Source organism: Dreissena polymorpha, chromosome 9 (genome assembly GCF_020536995.1).
Source record: "Dreissena polymorpha isolate Duluth1 chromosome 9, UMN_Dpol_1.0, whole genome shotgun sequence".
Classification (NCBI taxonomy): domain Eukaryota; kingdom Metazoa; phylum Mollusca; class Bivalvia; order Myida; family Dreissenidae; genus Dreissena; species Dreissena polymorpha.
Window position 1 is genome coordinate 2546974 of NC_068363.1, and position 17806 is coordinate 2564779.

Sequence of the window (17806 nt, forward strand, 5' to 3'; positions counted from 1 at the left end):
TGTGTAACTATGCTTCTTACTTCACAGAACCATACATAAAGTAATATTTGTTTCCTTCCTTTTCAAGTAACCATCATTCAAAAGTAATAGTGTTATTGTATTAACCTCTACTTCTGACTATTCATAAAATTAGGCTAAAGCAACTCATACTATTTTCTCTTACATGTATATTACACAGGAACAATGACAAATCATACAAATAATGCATCTAAAATACCTCTTTTGCAGCGATACGGGCTATGGAAAGACGAAGAGAAGATCATCATAGATGACAGCAAGATGTCCTCACCCCCTATGTCTAACATTGAGGTACAGTGCTTCTTGATTTCATGAATGAACAGGTCCATTTATGTCAGACTGTGTAATGAAAATTTCCTAAAAATCCTTGAATTTCAAATTAAATTTAATATTCTTTCTTTTTTTTACAGTTATTTTTAAACTTGTGAAGAGTAAAAAGATGGCCCTATGTATTATTATATTAAAATGTTCACTTAACTTGTATTCTGAGCATGACCCTTGGATACTTAAAAACCTTTGCATGCTGGGAAATTTGTCGTCTGCTAAAATGTCATCTGCTGAATTACTAAAATTAGCATTTTCTTTGATTTTTTTTTCAAAGAATACTATCAGAATAGCAAACAGTTTGGATCCTGATGTGACGCCACGCTCTGTGGCGTCTCATCTGGATCCAAACTGTTTGCAAAGGCCTTCAAAATCCGGTTCCAGCGCTCAAAGGGTTAAACAATTCTGTAAGGTCATGTTTTCTTTCTATTATACACCCACCTCCCTATGCAATAGAGTAACGTGTACTTAAATCACTGGATGTTTGTCTTTAGTAAAAAAATTCACCAAAGGATAATACACCTTCTCTTGTAAATTTCGCCATTCAAACTTGCATGAATGTCAGTCAGTCCTGCAGTATGCAAGCTGAGCCCTCCATGATGAAAAATAGTCATTAAACTGTTTGTGTATATGACTCGCTATGGGAAAATTGGACTTAATGACTGTGATAAAGTGTCGTCCTAGATTAGACTGCGCAGTCTGCACAGGCTAATCAGGGATGACACTTTCCAGCATACACTAGATTTTTGCTATAAAGAGAGTACCTTTAGACATAAAATACCATAAAAGCGGAAATAGTTGTCCCAGTTTAGCCTGTGTGGTCAACACAGGCTAATCAGGGAGGATATTTGCACACATGTTACACTTGAAGCCCTGTTTTCCCAAACATAGCTCATATAATTTAGTAAGTTTTACATCCACATAAGCAACACAGGAAAGATAAAACAGATAAAGAAGCTACTAACGCCAATACATTCGTGTTGAAAAATACTCCCAAATCATTTATCGGTCTGTATATAATTTATTAACCAATGCATTCCATGCAGGCAACACAGGAAGAGATAGAGGAGATGGAGGCCCTACGAAGGGTAAGTCGGTCCTCCAGTATGCAAGCTGAGCCCTCCATGATGAAATCCCCATCTTGCACCTCCAGCCTAGCGGAGAGCCAGAGGCCTGACGATGACTGCGACAGCCGGGATGGGAAGGAGGGGAAGAGCTTCAGGTATTTAGTTAAAACCTATTTATTTAAGCTCAATTGCATCAAAAGGCTTAATGAAACACTCTGGATTTCATTTCTTGTGTAAAACTAGTACTCATTGTCTGGTAAGGAGATTTAAAGAAGGCTCCCATAGTGGGAATCGAACCCTTCTGGTTGCTATGCCAACAACATATTCTCTACGCAACGGCAAATGTTTGGTTTGGGTATGTTTTCAAAGTAATAGTTGGAGAGTGTTTAAGAGTGAATGGGGGTGTACCTTTCAAGAGTTGATGATTGGGAATCTGCTAAAACAACAGAAGCACCACAAATGTTTGAGCAGCACTTGTACCAGAAGCAAAATGATTATGTTCTTATTGAACTATGCCCACGTGGTTTCAACTGATTTAAAAGTGTGTAAAAAAGACCATAATCTGATTAATTACTATTGAGATACAGAAAATTCTTATAATGGTATGTTTAAAGTACAACAGTTTGATTAGTATTTGAATTGAAAAAATGATTCCATTGGAGAAAAAAGACATATTAGATCTCTGTATAAATACCTGTTTTCAGTGTCAAAGCACTCTTTAAGCCTTTCATCAACTTCTACAAACAACTGACCTGTCCTGATTACAACGCCACCACAGATGTTTATGCAGCCATGTTTGTCTGCGATTTCATCAATTTCCTGATCATCGTATTTGGTTATCAGGGCTTTGGACCATCTGTAAGTCAGTGTTATAATTACTGATCCTTTTGTGTTGTACTGGTGTTCACTGCAGAGTTGAAGAACATAATTTTTGGTACAGTATGGAACACATAGCTACGGGTTTGACAAGTCCCCCAAACATAAGTGGTTACGGTGAAGTGTTTTGGATCAAATCTTTTCTGGTCAATTAAAGTGCTGGGCCAAGTATCATGAACATTTCTTAATTTTTGAGCTCAACTCAGAAGATTTGAGTATCCACTCAGCTGAGTATTGAGCATGTCGGTTAGTGAACAAACAATCCCAAATCTCAGCTTTAATAATATGCACATATTCCTTTGCAAACTCAGGGTTGAGTCAGGCTTAGAAGTCTGAACAATTCTATGAACACCAAATTGAGCATGGTGAACAATCTCAGCTTAACAAAATGAGAAAAGAATTAACGTTTAGTCAGACTATTAACTTGTGTATGTATGTAATACCAAGCCAAGGACATTTTTTAATGTCAGAACAATGTTGTTCATCGCAGAATAGATTTCCAGTGTTTAAAATTATATCTACATTGTATCTGTACTTGTTGTGTCCATTTGAAAAATGGTGTGTTTGTAAAGCCAGGGAACAGCTACAGTAGGCAAGCAGGTGGCGACCAAGAATTTGTTGCCCGCTTTCTATTAACCCTTTTCCACTAAGATACGTATTTTGACACATTTGTGGTCCCTTAGAAAGTTAATATACTTTTCTTACTATATTCAAGATTTAAATGCTTCATTTTCAACCATTAGATACTGATATATGCTGTTGGCACATAGCCATTTTTGGCTCACTGAAAGCACAACGTGCTCATGGTGAGCTTTTGTGATCGCCTTTTGTCCGTCGTGCGTTGTCCGTTGTGCAACGTCAACATTTGCCTTGTTCACTCTCTAGAGGCCACATTTATTGTCCAATCTTCATGAAATTTGGTCAGAAGATTGGTCTCAATGATATCTTGGATGAGTTCGAAAAGGGTTACATTTGCTGGAAAATCATGGCTGCCAAGGGGCGGGGTATTTTTCCTTATATGGCTATATATGGCTATAGTAAAATCTTGTTAACACTCTAGAGGCCACATTTATTGTCCGATCTTCATGAAACTTGGTCAGAAGATTTATCCCAATAATATCTTGGACAAGTTAAAAAATGATGTCGATTTGTTGAAAAACATGGCCGCCAGGGGGCGGGGCATTTGTCCTTATATGGCTATAGTAAAACCTTGTTAACACTCTAGAGGCCACATTTATTTTCCGATCTTCATGAAACTTGGCCAGAAGATTTGTCTTAATCAGGGATCATATTTTTTTCGGTTTTGTCGGTCCTTGACCGATTGGGGTCATGAAAGACCGATTGAAAATCCCAAACAGTCGGTCCGATTCTGTTTGCTATTAAAATTCCCATGTCATGAAATCGATTACACAGTGTACATGCTAACACACCCTAATGACATTCTTATCTCGATTAGGTGTGATAAACCATTCGCTGCAGTCTCTAAACCGGTCACGACCGGTTTATTGCACGTCAGACCAAGAATAAAAAACTTGTGAACAGCGGATTAAAGACGCATCCGAAAAGACGCGTCTGAATGCACGCGCTGTAATTAAACAAAACATGCCGATACATTTTCCACCAGCGTAATAATCCGGTAATATAATTATGAATGAATATCGCGGATCTGATCGACAGAACAGCCGAAAGTTATTTTTATGGGCGGAACTAAACATAAAATAGTACACAAGAAAAATAATATACATTGAATAAATCTTTTGTAAAACCGTGTTAGAATCGTATTAATTCGTGTACTTTATACTTTGTTGTTGAATAACTCACGACCGGAAAATTAGATGCGTGGTTTCAAATTCTTCGCTCTCGTGATTAAATCCCTACGCATCTAAACTATCGGCCGTGGTTTATTTGACAACAAAGTATTTCTTAATTATTTGGTTTGTTGTTGTCAGTAGCCAACCTACGCACAGACATTTGATTGGTTCAGTGCATGTTTGTTAGCTATAATCGAGTCGACAACAATTTAAAACAACGTTATAGACTTACACAGATTAATAATATTGACAACGATGAAAAAAGTCTGATAAAACAGCACACGAAACAACAATGAAATACCAAATGATTAAACCAGTTGAGAAAACTTGTTCCGTTTAAAAAAACAATTCCTAAGGGAATTTTACTTGTACATGTATTATACCACCTTTATGAATGGCAAAATCATAACGTAATTTGTCATGATTTCGGATACACATTTTCGGATACTTTTCCCCTTTTATATCCGGACCGATTGATGTTGCGGGAAAATATGATCCCTGGTCTTAATGATATCTTGGATGAGTTCAAAAATGGTTTCAGTTGCTTAAAAAACATGGCCACCAGGGGGCGGGGCATTTTTCGTATTATGACTATATATCATGCTTTTGTAAAACCTTGTTAACACTCTAGAGGCCACATTTATTGTCCGATCATCATGAAACTTGGTCAGATGATTTGTCCCAATGGTATCTTGGACGATTTCATAAATGGTTCCGCTTGGTGGAAAAACATGGCCGCCAACGGGGCGTGGCATTTTTCCTTATATAGCTATAGTTTAACCTTGTAAACACTCTAGAAGCCGTATTTATTGTACAATAATCATGAAACTTTGTCAGAAGATTTGTCCCAATGATATTTTGGACAAGTTATATAGAGAATAATAGGTTAGTGTTGATTATAGATCAGGTTTATCATGCGAGGCTTAGAAAACAAAAAGCACGAGCCTTGGCGAGTGCTTTTTCGTTTTCGTGCCGAGCATGATAAACCTGATCTATAATCAACACTAACCTATTATTCTATTTATCCCACTTTTTATTCAGTAAACTATTTTTATTTAAACAAAATAAGTTTTCATGAGTGTTTGTCGTACTTTGATAATGACTGTAGTGTAACCAAGGTCAGTGTATTACTCCGCGTTCCAAAAATAACCGCTGATTAAATAATCATTTTTTTTTTATCAGAATATCGTTCTGTAACAAAGTGTCGAGCGTTATTTATTACAATTTTAATCATATTGAATTGCAAATCTTTAAGTTTTATGATATCAATATGGCATTAAGTTGTTATATACAAGGAACTACATTTGTTTACAACGTAGCCTAACACCACACACAATTCACTTTCGATATCAAACTATCGAGTCGATCACGAGGTGCACAATATTTCCTTCTTTGTTATAATATGTGGTTATTTCGTGACAAAATAACAAAGATTACTTGGATTTAAGCTAATTTTATACATTAACATTTTGAATGTTGAAAGTGGCACCAAAGAATTGTGAGGCAAAGTTGTTCGAACTAGAGAAAGACATTTGCAAGTGAAGTGACTGGGTGGGGCGAACATCAAGATCAACTTGTTCGACGGTAGACATCGGTTGTCTAGGCTGCATTTCGGCCATAGTTTCAGTGCGTGAAGGTGAACAAGAGGAATCTGTTGGATTGTTACATTTACTGGACTGAGCGAGAATGAACACTTTTGCTGCTGTTCAACAGATATGTTGGAATAATTGGTTATGGACTGGACATTTTTGTGCCCTGTTATGGCCATGGTTTCAGTGGGTGGAATGTTTGCATTTCGAAGTTTTTGGACCAGGAATTTGCGAACAGAGTGGTTCGTTATTCTCTTGTGCTTGAGAAAGCCGGCGTCTTTTGCCATGGCCTTCAGCATCTGACCTAACTTGTTGACACCCAATTGTTGACGCAAGAATCACCGGGATGCAGTGTCATTTGTGCGTATTGCCAGGTAGAAAAGATGCTTTAAAGAAAAATCAGATGGACGCATATCCAAGTACATCTTGTAAATGAACACAGGATTTCTTGGTCCAGACGATTGTTTTCTACGGTCAAAGGGGAGCAACTCGAACTGACTTCTTCAAAGGGGAGCAACAACAACAGAACCTATTTGCATAGTGTTAAATTTACCTAATACTAGGTTTTAATGACAATAAATGACAAAAAACTCGTTTTTTGCTACTTTCCTTTGTTTTAAGGTCATTAAGATTGACAAACATTTGAGATTGTTTTTATTATTGATGCACTTGGCAAATACAGGTGACGAGGTGCGTGGGAAAAAGTAGTCCCGGTTCGGCAGTTGATGACGTCATTTCGTGCCATTGATTATAGCCTTGCCGTTGATTATAGATGAAATTTAATCAACGGGGCTTTAATCAACCGATTTCGCTGTAAAAGTGGGATAGAAAATGGTTCCAATTGCTTTAAAAACATGGCCACCAGTGGGCGGGGCATTTTTCCTTATATGGACTTGTAAATCTTCATGAAACTTTGTCAGTATATTTGTTTAAATGATATCTTGGATGTGTATGAAAATGGTTCTGGTCTGTTGAAAAACGTGGCTGCCAGGGTGTTCACTAGTCATGAAAGTTGGTAAGAACATTTTGTTCTAATGACATCTTGGGCTGCACAGAACAGGTCAGTTCCTTTGAATCTTAGGTAAGCGACTTTGGGCCTTTCAGGCCCTCTTGTTTAACTTTCAGCCGGCCAGATTGCCTTTAGCACCAAACTTGGTGACTACGCATGTGTGCATATGGTTTCCACTAAGTTTTATAACTTGATTCTTTCAAAATTGACCATAGTCATAAAGACCTTAAAACAGCCCATTTTGTGACACGTTAAACTCTTGTTTCTGTTTAGTATGTAATGTCCTGTAGTATAATTGTTGTTTTTAAATTTTAACTTTTTCAGTGCTGGAACCAAATTTTGAAGGCCTTTGCAAACAGTTTGGATCCAGATGAGACACCACAGAACGTGGCGTCTCATCAGGATCCAAACTGTTTGCTATTCTGATAGTATTCTTTGAAAAAAAATCCAAGAGAATGCTAATTTTAGAAATTCAGCAGACAACATTTTAGCAGACGACAAATTTCCCAGCATGTAAAGGGTTAATGCCTTTCCTTTTTATGTCCCCCACTATAGTAGTGGGGGACATATTGTTTTTGCCCTGTCTGTTGGTCTGTTGGTTGGTCTGTTGGTTGGTTGGTCTGTTGGTTGGTTGGTTGGTTTGCGCCAACTTTAACATTTGCAATAACTTTTGCAATATTGAAGATAGGAACTTGATATTTGATATGCATATGTATCTCATGGAGCTGCACATTTTGAGTGGTGAAAGGTCAAGGTCATTCTTCAAGGTCAAAGGTCAAATATATTGGTCAAAAATCGCTCATTTAATGTACACTTTTGCAGTATTTCAATGTGTATCTCATGGAGCTGCACAATTTGAGTGGTGAAAGGTCAATGTCATCCTTCAAGGTCTGATGTCAAATTTATGTGGCCAAAATCGCTCATTTTATGAGTACTTTTGCAATATTGAAGATAGCAACTTGATATTTGGCATGCATGTGTATCTCATGGAGCTGCACATTTTGAGTGGTGAAAGGTCATGATCAAGGTCATCCTTCAAGGTCAGAGGTCAAATATATGTGGCCCAAATCACTAATTTTATGAATACCTTTGCAATATTGAAGATAGGAACTTGATATTTGGCATGCATGTGTATCTCATTGAGCTGCACATTTTGAGTGGTGAAAGGTCAAGGTCAAGGTCATCCTTCAAGGTCAAATATATGACTCAAAATTGCTCATGTAATGTCACTTCTGCAATATTGAAGCTAGCAATTTTATATTTGAAATGCATGTGTATCTCATGGAGCTGCACATTTTGAGTGGTAAAGGGTCATGGTCAAGGTCATCCTACAAGGTCAAACGTCATATAGGGGGACATTGTGTTTCACAAACACATCTTGTTACTATTAATGTTAATTTTCAAGTCTCCCTCTTTCAGCAATCAGCGTCTGGTGATGTGGCCTCTTACATCTCAGAAAACAGGGTAAAGTAGCTTTTTGTGTTGTTATTTGATTGAAGTAAGATCATAATTGTAAATGTACTACTTTTAAATGATCAAAACATGCATGCTCCATTTACCTCTTTTTGAAGTCTCATAGTCTTTTTACTGCCCTTGCAGGCTAACATAATTTCAGGAGTACCAAATGTTCTCTGAATTTTCTTTTTGTGTTATTGAAAAACAAATTTGCATATGTAGTAATGAAAATAACATTCTGTATGTTTTGTGCTTACAGATCATCTTTCATACATGTATTATAATGTGTGCCATGTTTAATTCAAGCACAATTAGAATTAATTGTTTGAATAAGTATACTACCGGTAACTAAAGTTTAACTCAAAAAACTATGTAGACGAAAGTTTTTTTATAGATAGGGCATTTAGGCGCCAAATTATTGAGATGGAGAATTTATGTCCCAAATTATTGAAAAAAGAAATTTAGGCCACACATTTTATTTAAAAAAAAAAAAAGACCGTCATCTGTGCAACCTGAAGATCCCAAGTTTGATAGCTACTCAGGAAGTGAACACACCATCCATAAAGTACTGACCTCGTGTTCACAAAACATTTTTGCAATTGAACATTGATTTTAACTGACATCAATTTTCATTTTTGCCAATCAACTACAATGGAAATCCATTTTCAATGACAAGCAAAATCGATTTTTGATTGCAAAAACTGTTTTGTGAACACGGGGCCAGATTTTCCCAGAGAGCTTTAAGACTTTCAATACAATCTAGCTAAAGTGAAATGGTAACACATTTGGTTTCATTTTCAGATTCCCATTCCATTTCTGATCATGCTCCTGGCCCAGTTCATTCTGATCATCGTTGATCGGGCGCTGTATCTCCGCAAGAACATCCTCGGCAAGTTCATCTTCCAGATACTGCTGGTGGTTCTCATACATGTCTGGATGTTCTTCATCATTCCTGTTTGGACTGGAAAGTATGACAGTCATAGTTGCGAACATTTGTTTGTATTTTTTGTATACTTTTATGTACTATGCAGGGGTGGAAAGTAACTTTTTACGGTGGCTTCCTTTTATGAGCCACTATCTCAAGTACTATGGTTGGCTGGGCAAACAGAAAAGAGCCTAGACCTTTGCATGCTGGGTGATTTGTCTTCTGCTAAAATGTCGTCTGCTGAATTTCTAAAAATAGCATTTTCTTCGATTTTTTTCAAAGAAAACTATAAGAATAGCAAACAGTTTGGATCCTGATGAGACGCCACGTTCTGTGGCGTCTCATCTGGATCCAAACTGTTTGCAAAGGCCTTTAAAATTCGGTTCCCGCACTGAAAGGGCCTAGAATCGAGTACACATCATTAGTATCAAAGTACTCACTTATGAGAGGACAATGTCAGCCAACAATTTGACATGGCTGACGTGACTGAATGGAAAATATCAGCCAACAATTAGACATGGCTGATGTGACTGAATGGACAATGTCAGCCAACAATTAGACATGGCTGACGTGACTGAATGGACAATGTCAGCCAACAATTAGACATGGCTGACGTGATTGAATGGACAATGTCAGCCAACAATTAGACATGGCTGACGTGACTGAATGGACAATGTCAGCCAACAATTAGACATGGCTGACGTGACTGAATGGACAATGTCAGCCAACAATTAGACATGGCTGACGTGACTGAATGGACAATGTCAGCCAACAATTAGACATGGCTGACGTGACTGAATGGACAATGTCAGCCAACAATTAGACATGGCTGACATGACTGAATGGACAATGTCAGCCAACAATTAGACATGGCTGACGTGACTGAATGGACAATGTCAGCCAACAATTAGACATGGCTGACGTGACTGAATGGACAATGTCAGCCAACAATTAGACATGGCTGACGTGACTGAATGGACAATGTCAGCCAACAATTAGACATGGCTGATGTGACTGAATGGACAATGTCAGCCAACAATTAGACATGGCTGACGTGACTGAATGTATACTGCTTCTTAATAAGCCTTCATCTTAATTCTGGTTAGAAAAAGAGAATTATTTTTTTAGGTAGAACACACAAACGCCAGTGGATGTAGGTTAGAAATGCATCATAAAAAGTATCAGCTAAAATTTGTGTCAAGTGCTTTTGACATGAAACTGGAAACTGGATATATAGAGAACACATTAGGTGCCAGGAATTAGAAATACAGCTCGCTTAAGATTGTGCTATTTTCATTTTCTAAGCAGCACTAGATAAACTTTCAACATAATGGCACCAACCATGTATAAATTATATCCTTGGTAGTGCTTAAACTTGTTTGACTATGGAGATCTCTCTATATTATTTAATGAGATACATAGTATTAATAACAGTGTGGGAAACATTTTGAGACTGCAGCTTTTGGTTTTATTTTAGATATTATAACTTTAATAGGTGTGTTCTCTTGTTTACTTCTTTGAAAATTTACTGGTATACACCATTTAAAAGGAAGGCAAACCACTTCATATATGAAATCAATTAAAAAACTGTATTTTGTATATTATATGAAATCTGGTCTTTTCACTGTTTCAGCAATTTCATTCACCTTTTAAGAAAAGATTCTGAATATACAATACTATTCTATATCGTATTTCAGATCCTTCACCAACAACAAGCCAGCGGCCCTATGGTATTTCCTAAAGTGCCTCTACTTCTACCTGTCAGCCTACCAGATCAAGTGCTCCTACCCTACACGCATTTTAGGGAACTTCCTCACCAAGAAATACAACTACTTGAACCTCTTCCTCTTTAAAGGGTAGGTCATTATTTTATTTTATGTTTTGTCTAGCTTAAATTGCCACTTAATTTTCCTTTAATTTTGTTCTTAATTGTTAACCCTTTATTATATGTATTAATTAAAAATAAATGCGCATGCTCAAATAATTTCCATATGTTTGATAATATAAATGCTTTTAAATTGATTTTATTTTGGTCTTAACTTAAAAGACTGTTACCTTAATTTGCTGTTTAAGTTTTGAGCAACAAGGCTCTGTCATTCCAGTTTGAGTCAGCAGACTTTGCAATTTTTAGCTTGGCTGTTTTCGGAGGTATTGTCATTGCCAGCTTGTTGTGTCCCTCGTCGTGTCGTCCGCGTTGTGCTAAAACCTTAACATTTTATTAAGGTTTTGAACATTTACTCTAAAATCAAGGTGCTTCAACTTACAACTTTGAAACTTGTATTAAGCTGCACCTTGATTAGTTCTACATGCCACACCCATTTTTGGGTCACTAGGTCAAAGGTCAAGGTCACTGTGACCTCTTAAAAATATAATTCTGACAAGCTTTCATTTATTCAAAACTGCACCCTCAGCAGAGCGTGGCACCCGTTATGCGGTGCTCTTGTTTATTAGGCCATGTCCCAATAGGGCTTTCCATGCACCCTCCCTGGGTTTAATATTCACCTATACAAAGTTGTATAAAGTAACTCAAGTAAGTTAATTTTTTCAGTTGTCCTCAAAGATAAACTCAATTGAAAGTGTTCATAACAACCAGTTTCCATGTCAACCGCCACTCAAAATTGGAAAACAGACCAAGGCGACTATATCACATCATTATTATATTATTTCTTATCGTAATACAAACAAATTAGTGTTTAAACAATGGCTACATATTGTGTTTTATTTTAAAGACCAAGTTATATATTTATCTCATTTGCATATTCATAAATATTAATGAGAAACTAACAAAATAGGGAAACAATTACTATTTATGATCATAACTATGTAACTTTACATTCAAATGTGATGAATTTGGTGTCTATACCTAGGTTTCCAGGGGCAAAGAACACATAATGATCATCAGACATTGTTTAAATGTAATATAGTACACAAAAATTCAACATGGCATCAAAAATGCTGCCAAGATGGCCGCCAAAACCTATGTATGATCATAACTATGCAACTTTCCACTCAAATTTGATGAATTTTGTGTCTATACTCCGGTTTCAGGGGGCAAAGAACACATTTATATCATCAGACATTGTTTAAGTTTGATAAAGTGCACACAAATGCAACATGGCGTCAAAAATGCTGCCAAGATGGCCACCAGAACCTATTTATGATCATAACTATGCAACTTTCCACTCAAATTTGATGATTTGTATGTCCCCCACTATAGTAGTGGGGGACATATTGTTTTTGCCCTGTTTGTTGGTCTGTCTGTTGTTCTGTTGGTCTGTTGGTCTGTCTGTTTGCGCCAACTTTAACATTTTGCAATAACTTTTGCTATATTGAAGATAGCAACTTCATATTTGGCATGCATGTGTATCTCATGAAGCTGCACATTTTGAGTGGTGAATGGTCAAGGTCAAGGTCATCCTTCAAGGTCAGAGGTCAAATATATGTGGCCAAAATCACTCATTTTATGAATACTTTTGCAATATTGAAGATAGCAACTTGATATTTGGCAAGCATGTGTATCTCATGGAGCTGCACATTTTGAGTGGTGAAAGGTCAAGGTCAAGGTCATCCTTCAAGGTCAGAGGTCAATTATATGTGGCCAAAATCGCTCATTTTATGAATACTTTTGCAATATTGTAGATAGCAACTTGATATTTGGCATGCATGTGCATCTCATGGAGCTGCTCATTTTGAGTGGTGAAAGGTCAAGGTCAAGGTCATCCTTCAAGGTCAGAGGTCAAATATATGTGGCCCAAATCGCTTATTTTATGAATACTTTTGCAATATTGAAGATAGCAACTTGCTATTTGGCATGCATGTGTATCTCATGGAGCTGCACATTTTGAGTGGTGAAAGGTCAAGGTCATCCTTCACAAGGTCAAGGTCATCCTACAATGTCAAACATCATATAGGGGGACATTGTGTTTCACAAACACATCTTGTTGTGTCTATACTCAGGCTTCAGGGGGCAAAGAACACATTGATATCATCAGAAAAAGTGTAAGTTAATTATGTTGCACAGAAATCCAACATTGTGTCAAAAATGGCCGCCAAGGTGGCCGCCAAAACCTATTATGATTATAAATATGTTACTATCCACTCAAATTTGACGAGTTTGGTGTCTATACATAGGTTTTAGGGGGCAAAGAACACATTAAGATCATCAGGCATTGTTTAAGTTTATTTCATTACACACAAATCCAAGACAGCATCCAAAATGCCACCAAGATGGCCGCCAAAACAGATTTATGATCATAAAATATAACTATGTAACTATCCACTCAAATTTGATGAATTTGATGTCTATACCCAGGTTTCAGGGAGCAAAGAATACATTAATATCACATTGATATCATCAGACAAAATGTCAGCAAATTATGTTTCACAGAAATCCAACACGGTGTCCAAAATGGCCATCAACGCAATACGATGGACCACAAGTCCGTCCATAACTTGTTACTTAAACGTTATGGTTGTTATGTAAAACACCATAGTCGAATTGAGGTTATCACTAAGCAGTTAAATAATCATAAAATCCAATTTACGACATTTGGAGGAGAGAATGAATTAGAACATGACTTCATGATAGGATCAGGTTCTACCAACTTCTGTAGACTTCATTTTTTACCGTTGCTGAAAATCATTGAAGATTAATAACAGCCTGAATAAGCATGAGTTCTTTCAAAAGGTTAATATTAAACACTTTGTGTTCCTTTGACCATTAATTTACATCAGAGCGGATGTAGATGGTCTTATTGTCCCTTTCGAAGTTATGCAGGATCAAGATGAGCAAATCTGTATCCTCGCCCACCAATATTTTGGTCCTACGCCGGGATTGTTATACTGTTGATTTAACAATTTCAACGTCTGCAAACCCTGAAGACAGAACAACATAGCATCCCACTTTAGTCAGAGTTGTGCTGATCAGAGCAATCATGCCGGCCTTGTTTCTGTCACGAGACAAAAAGTCTTCCTTTTTTACATGAGCATTCTGTTTCTTTGCTGAAACTCACAATATGATTCACGTTTGTTTCATCGTCTCTGGTGCGTGTTGTCTTTTGTTATAATGACCGTCTTCGTAGCCATCAAACCCCACTGTCGCTTGTCCTTAATGCCTTTTTCTGAATCTATATAAGACTCGGCTATTGCCTTATTTGAGTCGCCCTTCTCCATGGTCAACAATGCAGAAAGTGCCACCATCATGCATCTGTTTCAAGAATACAGTTTATCACAGCCTCACATAATGTGTCGCGATCTAAAGCTTATCTGCTGTACAAAGTATGTTCTTGGCTTCAAAGATGGCAGCAGGATAGAAGCTCAGTTCATAAGACAATACGACAGAAAGGGAAGCATCTCCAGATTATGACACCACCAGGAAACGCTGGAACAGAAGAGCAATATAAAAAGCACGGTCAGAAGCGATCTTAACAGCCAAGCTATTCCCATTAGCTTTGGCTCTGTATTTTCTCGTAAATTTATAAGCAAAGACTGACTTTCCTATGATATCTCGTATGATCGTTTTCCAAACCGCCTCAATTGCACGAACAGTCACGACCCAGCCACTATCCCATAGACCATGTTTCTCAGAGTAAGGTCAGCTGTGTATGGTGAGCATGTTGTAATCTGTGTCTGCATGTTCTCTAGATCAGAAGAATCCCTTTTGATGCACGCCTCAGTTGAGTCTTTGTGTTGTTGACTTGTAGTAAAGGTCAGTTCTGTGAAATCCTGCATCGCACTGTTGTGCTCAAATGTTGCAGATAGGGTCCAATGGGTTTGCATATTTGCTGGATCATTCCACTGCTGCAAGTTAGACCACATGTGCTCTATAAAAACATCATTAATGTTTGCTCAATGACAAGATCACATCCTAGCAGCCCAGCACAGATTTTTCCTACGAACAACGTGAAAACCAATACCAAACTTTCGATAAACATTCGGGTGCGTTTCCTCTAGGTTACTTATTTGCTGCAGATACATGTAGTTATAAGCAGATTGCAGGATATGTACCCAGCAAAGATGGATAGCATATCGGACACTGCCTGCTAATGCATCAGCCAACACACAGTACAATATGCTTGAATTTGTAATCATAAGCTGATAATTCAGCCATACTATGCGTGTCTTTGAGGTCATGGCAAGTTCATGTTTCTTCTTCTCTGTAGCCCTCTCAAGTTTGATCAAAATCACATAACATGTATCATCTGCTAGCGTTGTTTGCCCCTAAGAAGGGCAGAGTACAAATCATTGGCATGATCCAGAAGTATCTGAATGTCTGGATCTTCCTGGGTCCTGGCTGTGTATGCACTTTTCAACATGAAGATGGCCGTGTGAAGCCCTGGACAGCTTTTCTTGTCACAATTGCATTTTCTCCATAGACAGCCTCACATATGTTTTTGGGAGCAGTTTCTTTAATGAGTGATCCTTTGCCCCCCCCCCCCACAAGTTCACACGTTTATGAAACATCCCAAATTCTGAACAACATTTTCAACTACTTTGTGGCGCATCAATGATGATTTTGGCAGCCTTCCAATACAAGAGTTGGTCAGGTCAAACGTTACAATGGTGTGAAGGTTGTGGTAAGGTTGCAAACTAAGGCTTATGTTGACAGAATGCACTCTTTGTCCCCATTGTTCATAATTATTAATCATAGGCAAAAAAAAAATTCTGATACATGACAGGCATCATTCCCTGCCAAATCAAATTTGCCTGAAGCTGAAATATATCGATCCTCTTGTCAAAAACCAGAAATCACGGCAGGTCCAAACGATGGCATTTCACGTAACACGCATCACGTAAAAAGTAATGGACTTGTGGTCCTTCGTATTGTGTCGTTGGACGCCATGTGAGATTTCTGCCTAACATAATACACTTAAACTATGTCTGACAATCTCAATGTGTTCTTCGCCCATTGAAACCTCGGTATAGACACCAAAATCATCAAATGTGAGTGGATAGTTATATAGTTATGATCATTAATAGGTGCTGGTGGCCATCTTGGTGGCCATTTGGTCAAAGGTCAAGGTCACAGTGACTCGAAACAGTAAAATGTTTTCCGGATGATAACTCAAGAATGCTTACGTCTAGGATCATGAAACTTCATAGGTACATTGATAATGACTGGCAGATGACCCCCATTGATTTTCAGGTCACTAGGATAAAGGTCAAGGTCACAGTGACTCGAAATAGTAAAATGGTTTCCGGATGATAACTCAAGAATGCTTATGCCTAGGATCATGAAACTTAATAGCAGGGGTGTGATTTTTCCGCAGATCCACGGATTTCCGCAGATCAGGTTGTCCCGGAGGTCACTTCTGAGATTCGCGCAAATTCGTTTTAAAAAATGTGGGGGAGAGGGGCTACCACCGATTCCGCAGCCTGTGAAATCTCTCCGCATTTTACACTGGTAGATTCTGCCTAAGCATTTTTAAAACGAACGATATAATTGGCTGTTGTTTCCCAATCTTCCAATTAAAATCGTTTTATTAAAATGCGCTCAGCTGATTTGTTTGCAAATGGCGCCGTTGTGAAGAGAAAATTAAGATTATTGAAATGACAAATAGCAATCGAATAAACGACATCACCTAGTCTGATAGGAATAATGAAATGTGTTTGTCAAAAAAAAAGACTACGTTTTAGATACAAGCAACACATATTTTGTTAAGAAATGTGCCCACTGAATTTGTGTAACGGAAACCAGTGTTTGCAAATTGGAGTTTAGTCTACTCGCGAAGTAAAACAATTTAGAAGAGTATCGTTCGAACATGGAAATAGACAAACCTGATTTGATTTATATGTCTGTGGGTCTGTGTATAATCAGATTCATATGCATATTCTGCTTTACACATGTATTATGTTTGTCACGCTGTTCAGTTAACTGAAATAGCGTTGAGCTGAGTGAAGATGTGAAATGCAAGATATTGAAAGGTAAACAAATTAAATATATTAATTTAACTCAGTTAATACATCATTAACACAATAAGAACACTCAAGTGTGTTTGTTTATATTTAGCCCATTAACTGTAATTCAATACATTGAAAAACTGCTGCTATTGATCACAATAAATACTTAACTGTTTACTTTGCATCCTCAGTATGTTAAATGTGAAGTTTAACAGGTTTTTATAAAGAAATATTGTCATGAAGTTCAAGAAGTTGTTTATTTTAATGTCTGTTTTCAGGTTTGTCATTGCGTTATGCGCGCCATTCGTGTAGTCAAAATCAGTCGACAGAATTTTCCTCCCCTCTGACTTTGCCTCAATCACACCCCTGAATCGGTACATTGATCATGACTGGCAGATGACCCCTATTAATTTTCAGGTCACTAGGTCAAAGGTAAAGGTCACAGTGACTCGAAACAGTAAAATGGTTTCCTGATGATGACTCAAGAATAATTAGGCCTAGGATCATGAAACTTCATTGGTACATTGATCATGACTGGTTTTCTGTATACAATTCTTTTGTATGAGGAATGGTTTCAAAAGTTGCCCTTATGTTTCAATTTTCTTACTATTCCGTTCCTACTGTTGTTTGTTATTTGGTTGTTCAGCTTTTTCTTTCATTTTTCTTGCTATTCCATTGCTATGGCGTTTACTTACCAAGGTATTTTGCTCTTTGTTTTAATATCCTGGCTGTTAAATTCTAGCTTGAGTTATGAACCATAATGTTGAGCCGTATGTTTTTGTTTCTCTGCTTAAGTTTAATTGTTCTGGCTATTCCTTTCCTTCTGGAGTTAC

The 17806-nt window shown here is 37.5% G+C and overlaps 1 protein-coding gene across 3 annotated transcripts in view; it reads left to right on the forward strand.

The window, feature by feature from the left end:
* Positions 1–17806, forward strand: part of LOC127843775 (piezo-type mechanosensitive ion channel component 1-like) — a 241514-nt gene that overhangs the window by 185408 nt on the left and 38300 nt on the right. For all 3 annotated transcript variants that reach the window (XR_008032333.1, XM_052373554.1, XM_052373553.1), the window contains exons 39-44: positions 229–309; positions 1389–1564; positions 2114–2267; positions 8114–8158; positions 8951–9117; positions 10772–10930. Coding sequence is in view for 2 of the 3 variants with exons in the window: in XM_052373554.1 (XP_052229514.1) it covers positions 229–309; positions 1389–1564; positions 2114–2267; positions 8114–8158; positions 8951–9117; positions 10772–10930 (782 nt within the window). In the remaining variant the exon portion in view is untranslated. The remainder of the gene's footprint in view (positions 1–228; positions 310–1388; positions 1565–2113; positions 2268–8113; positions 8159–8950; positions 9118–10771; positions 10931–17806) is intronic.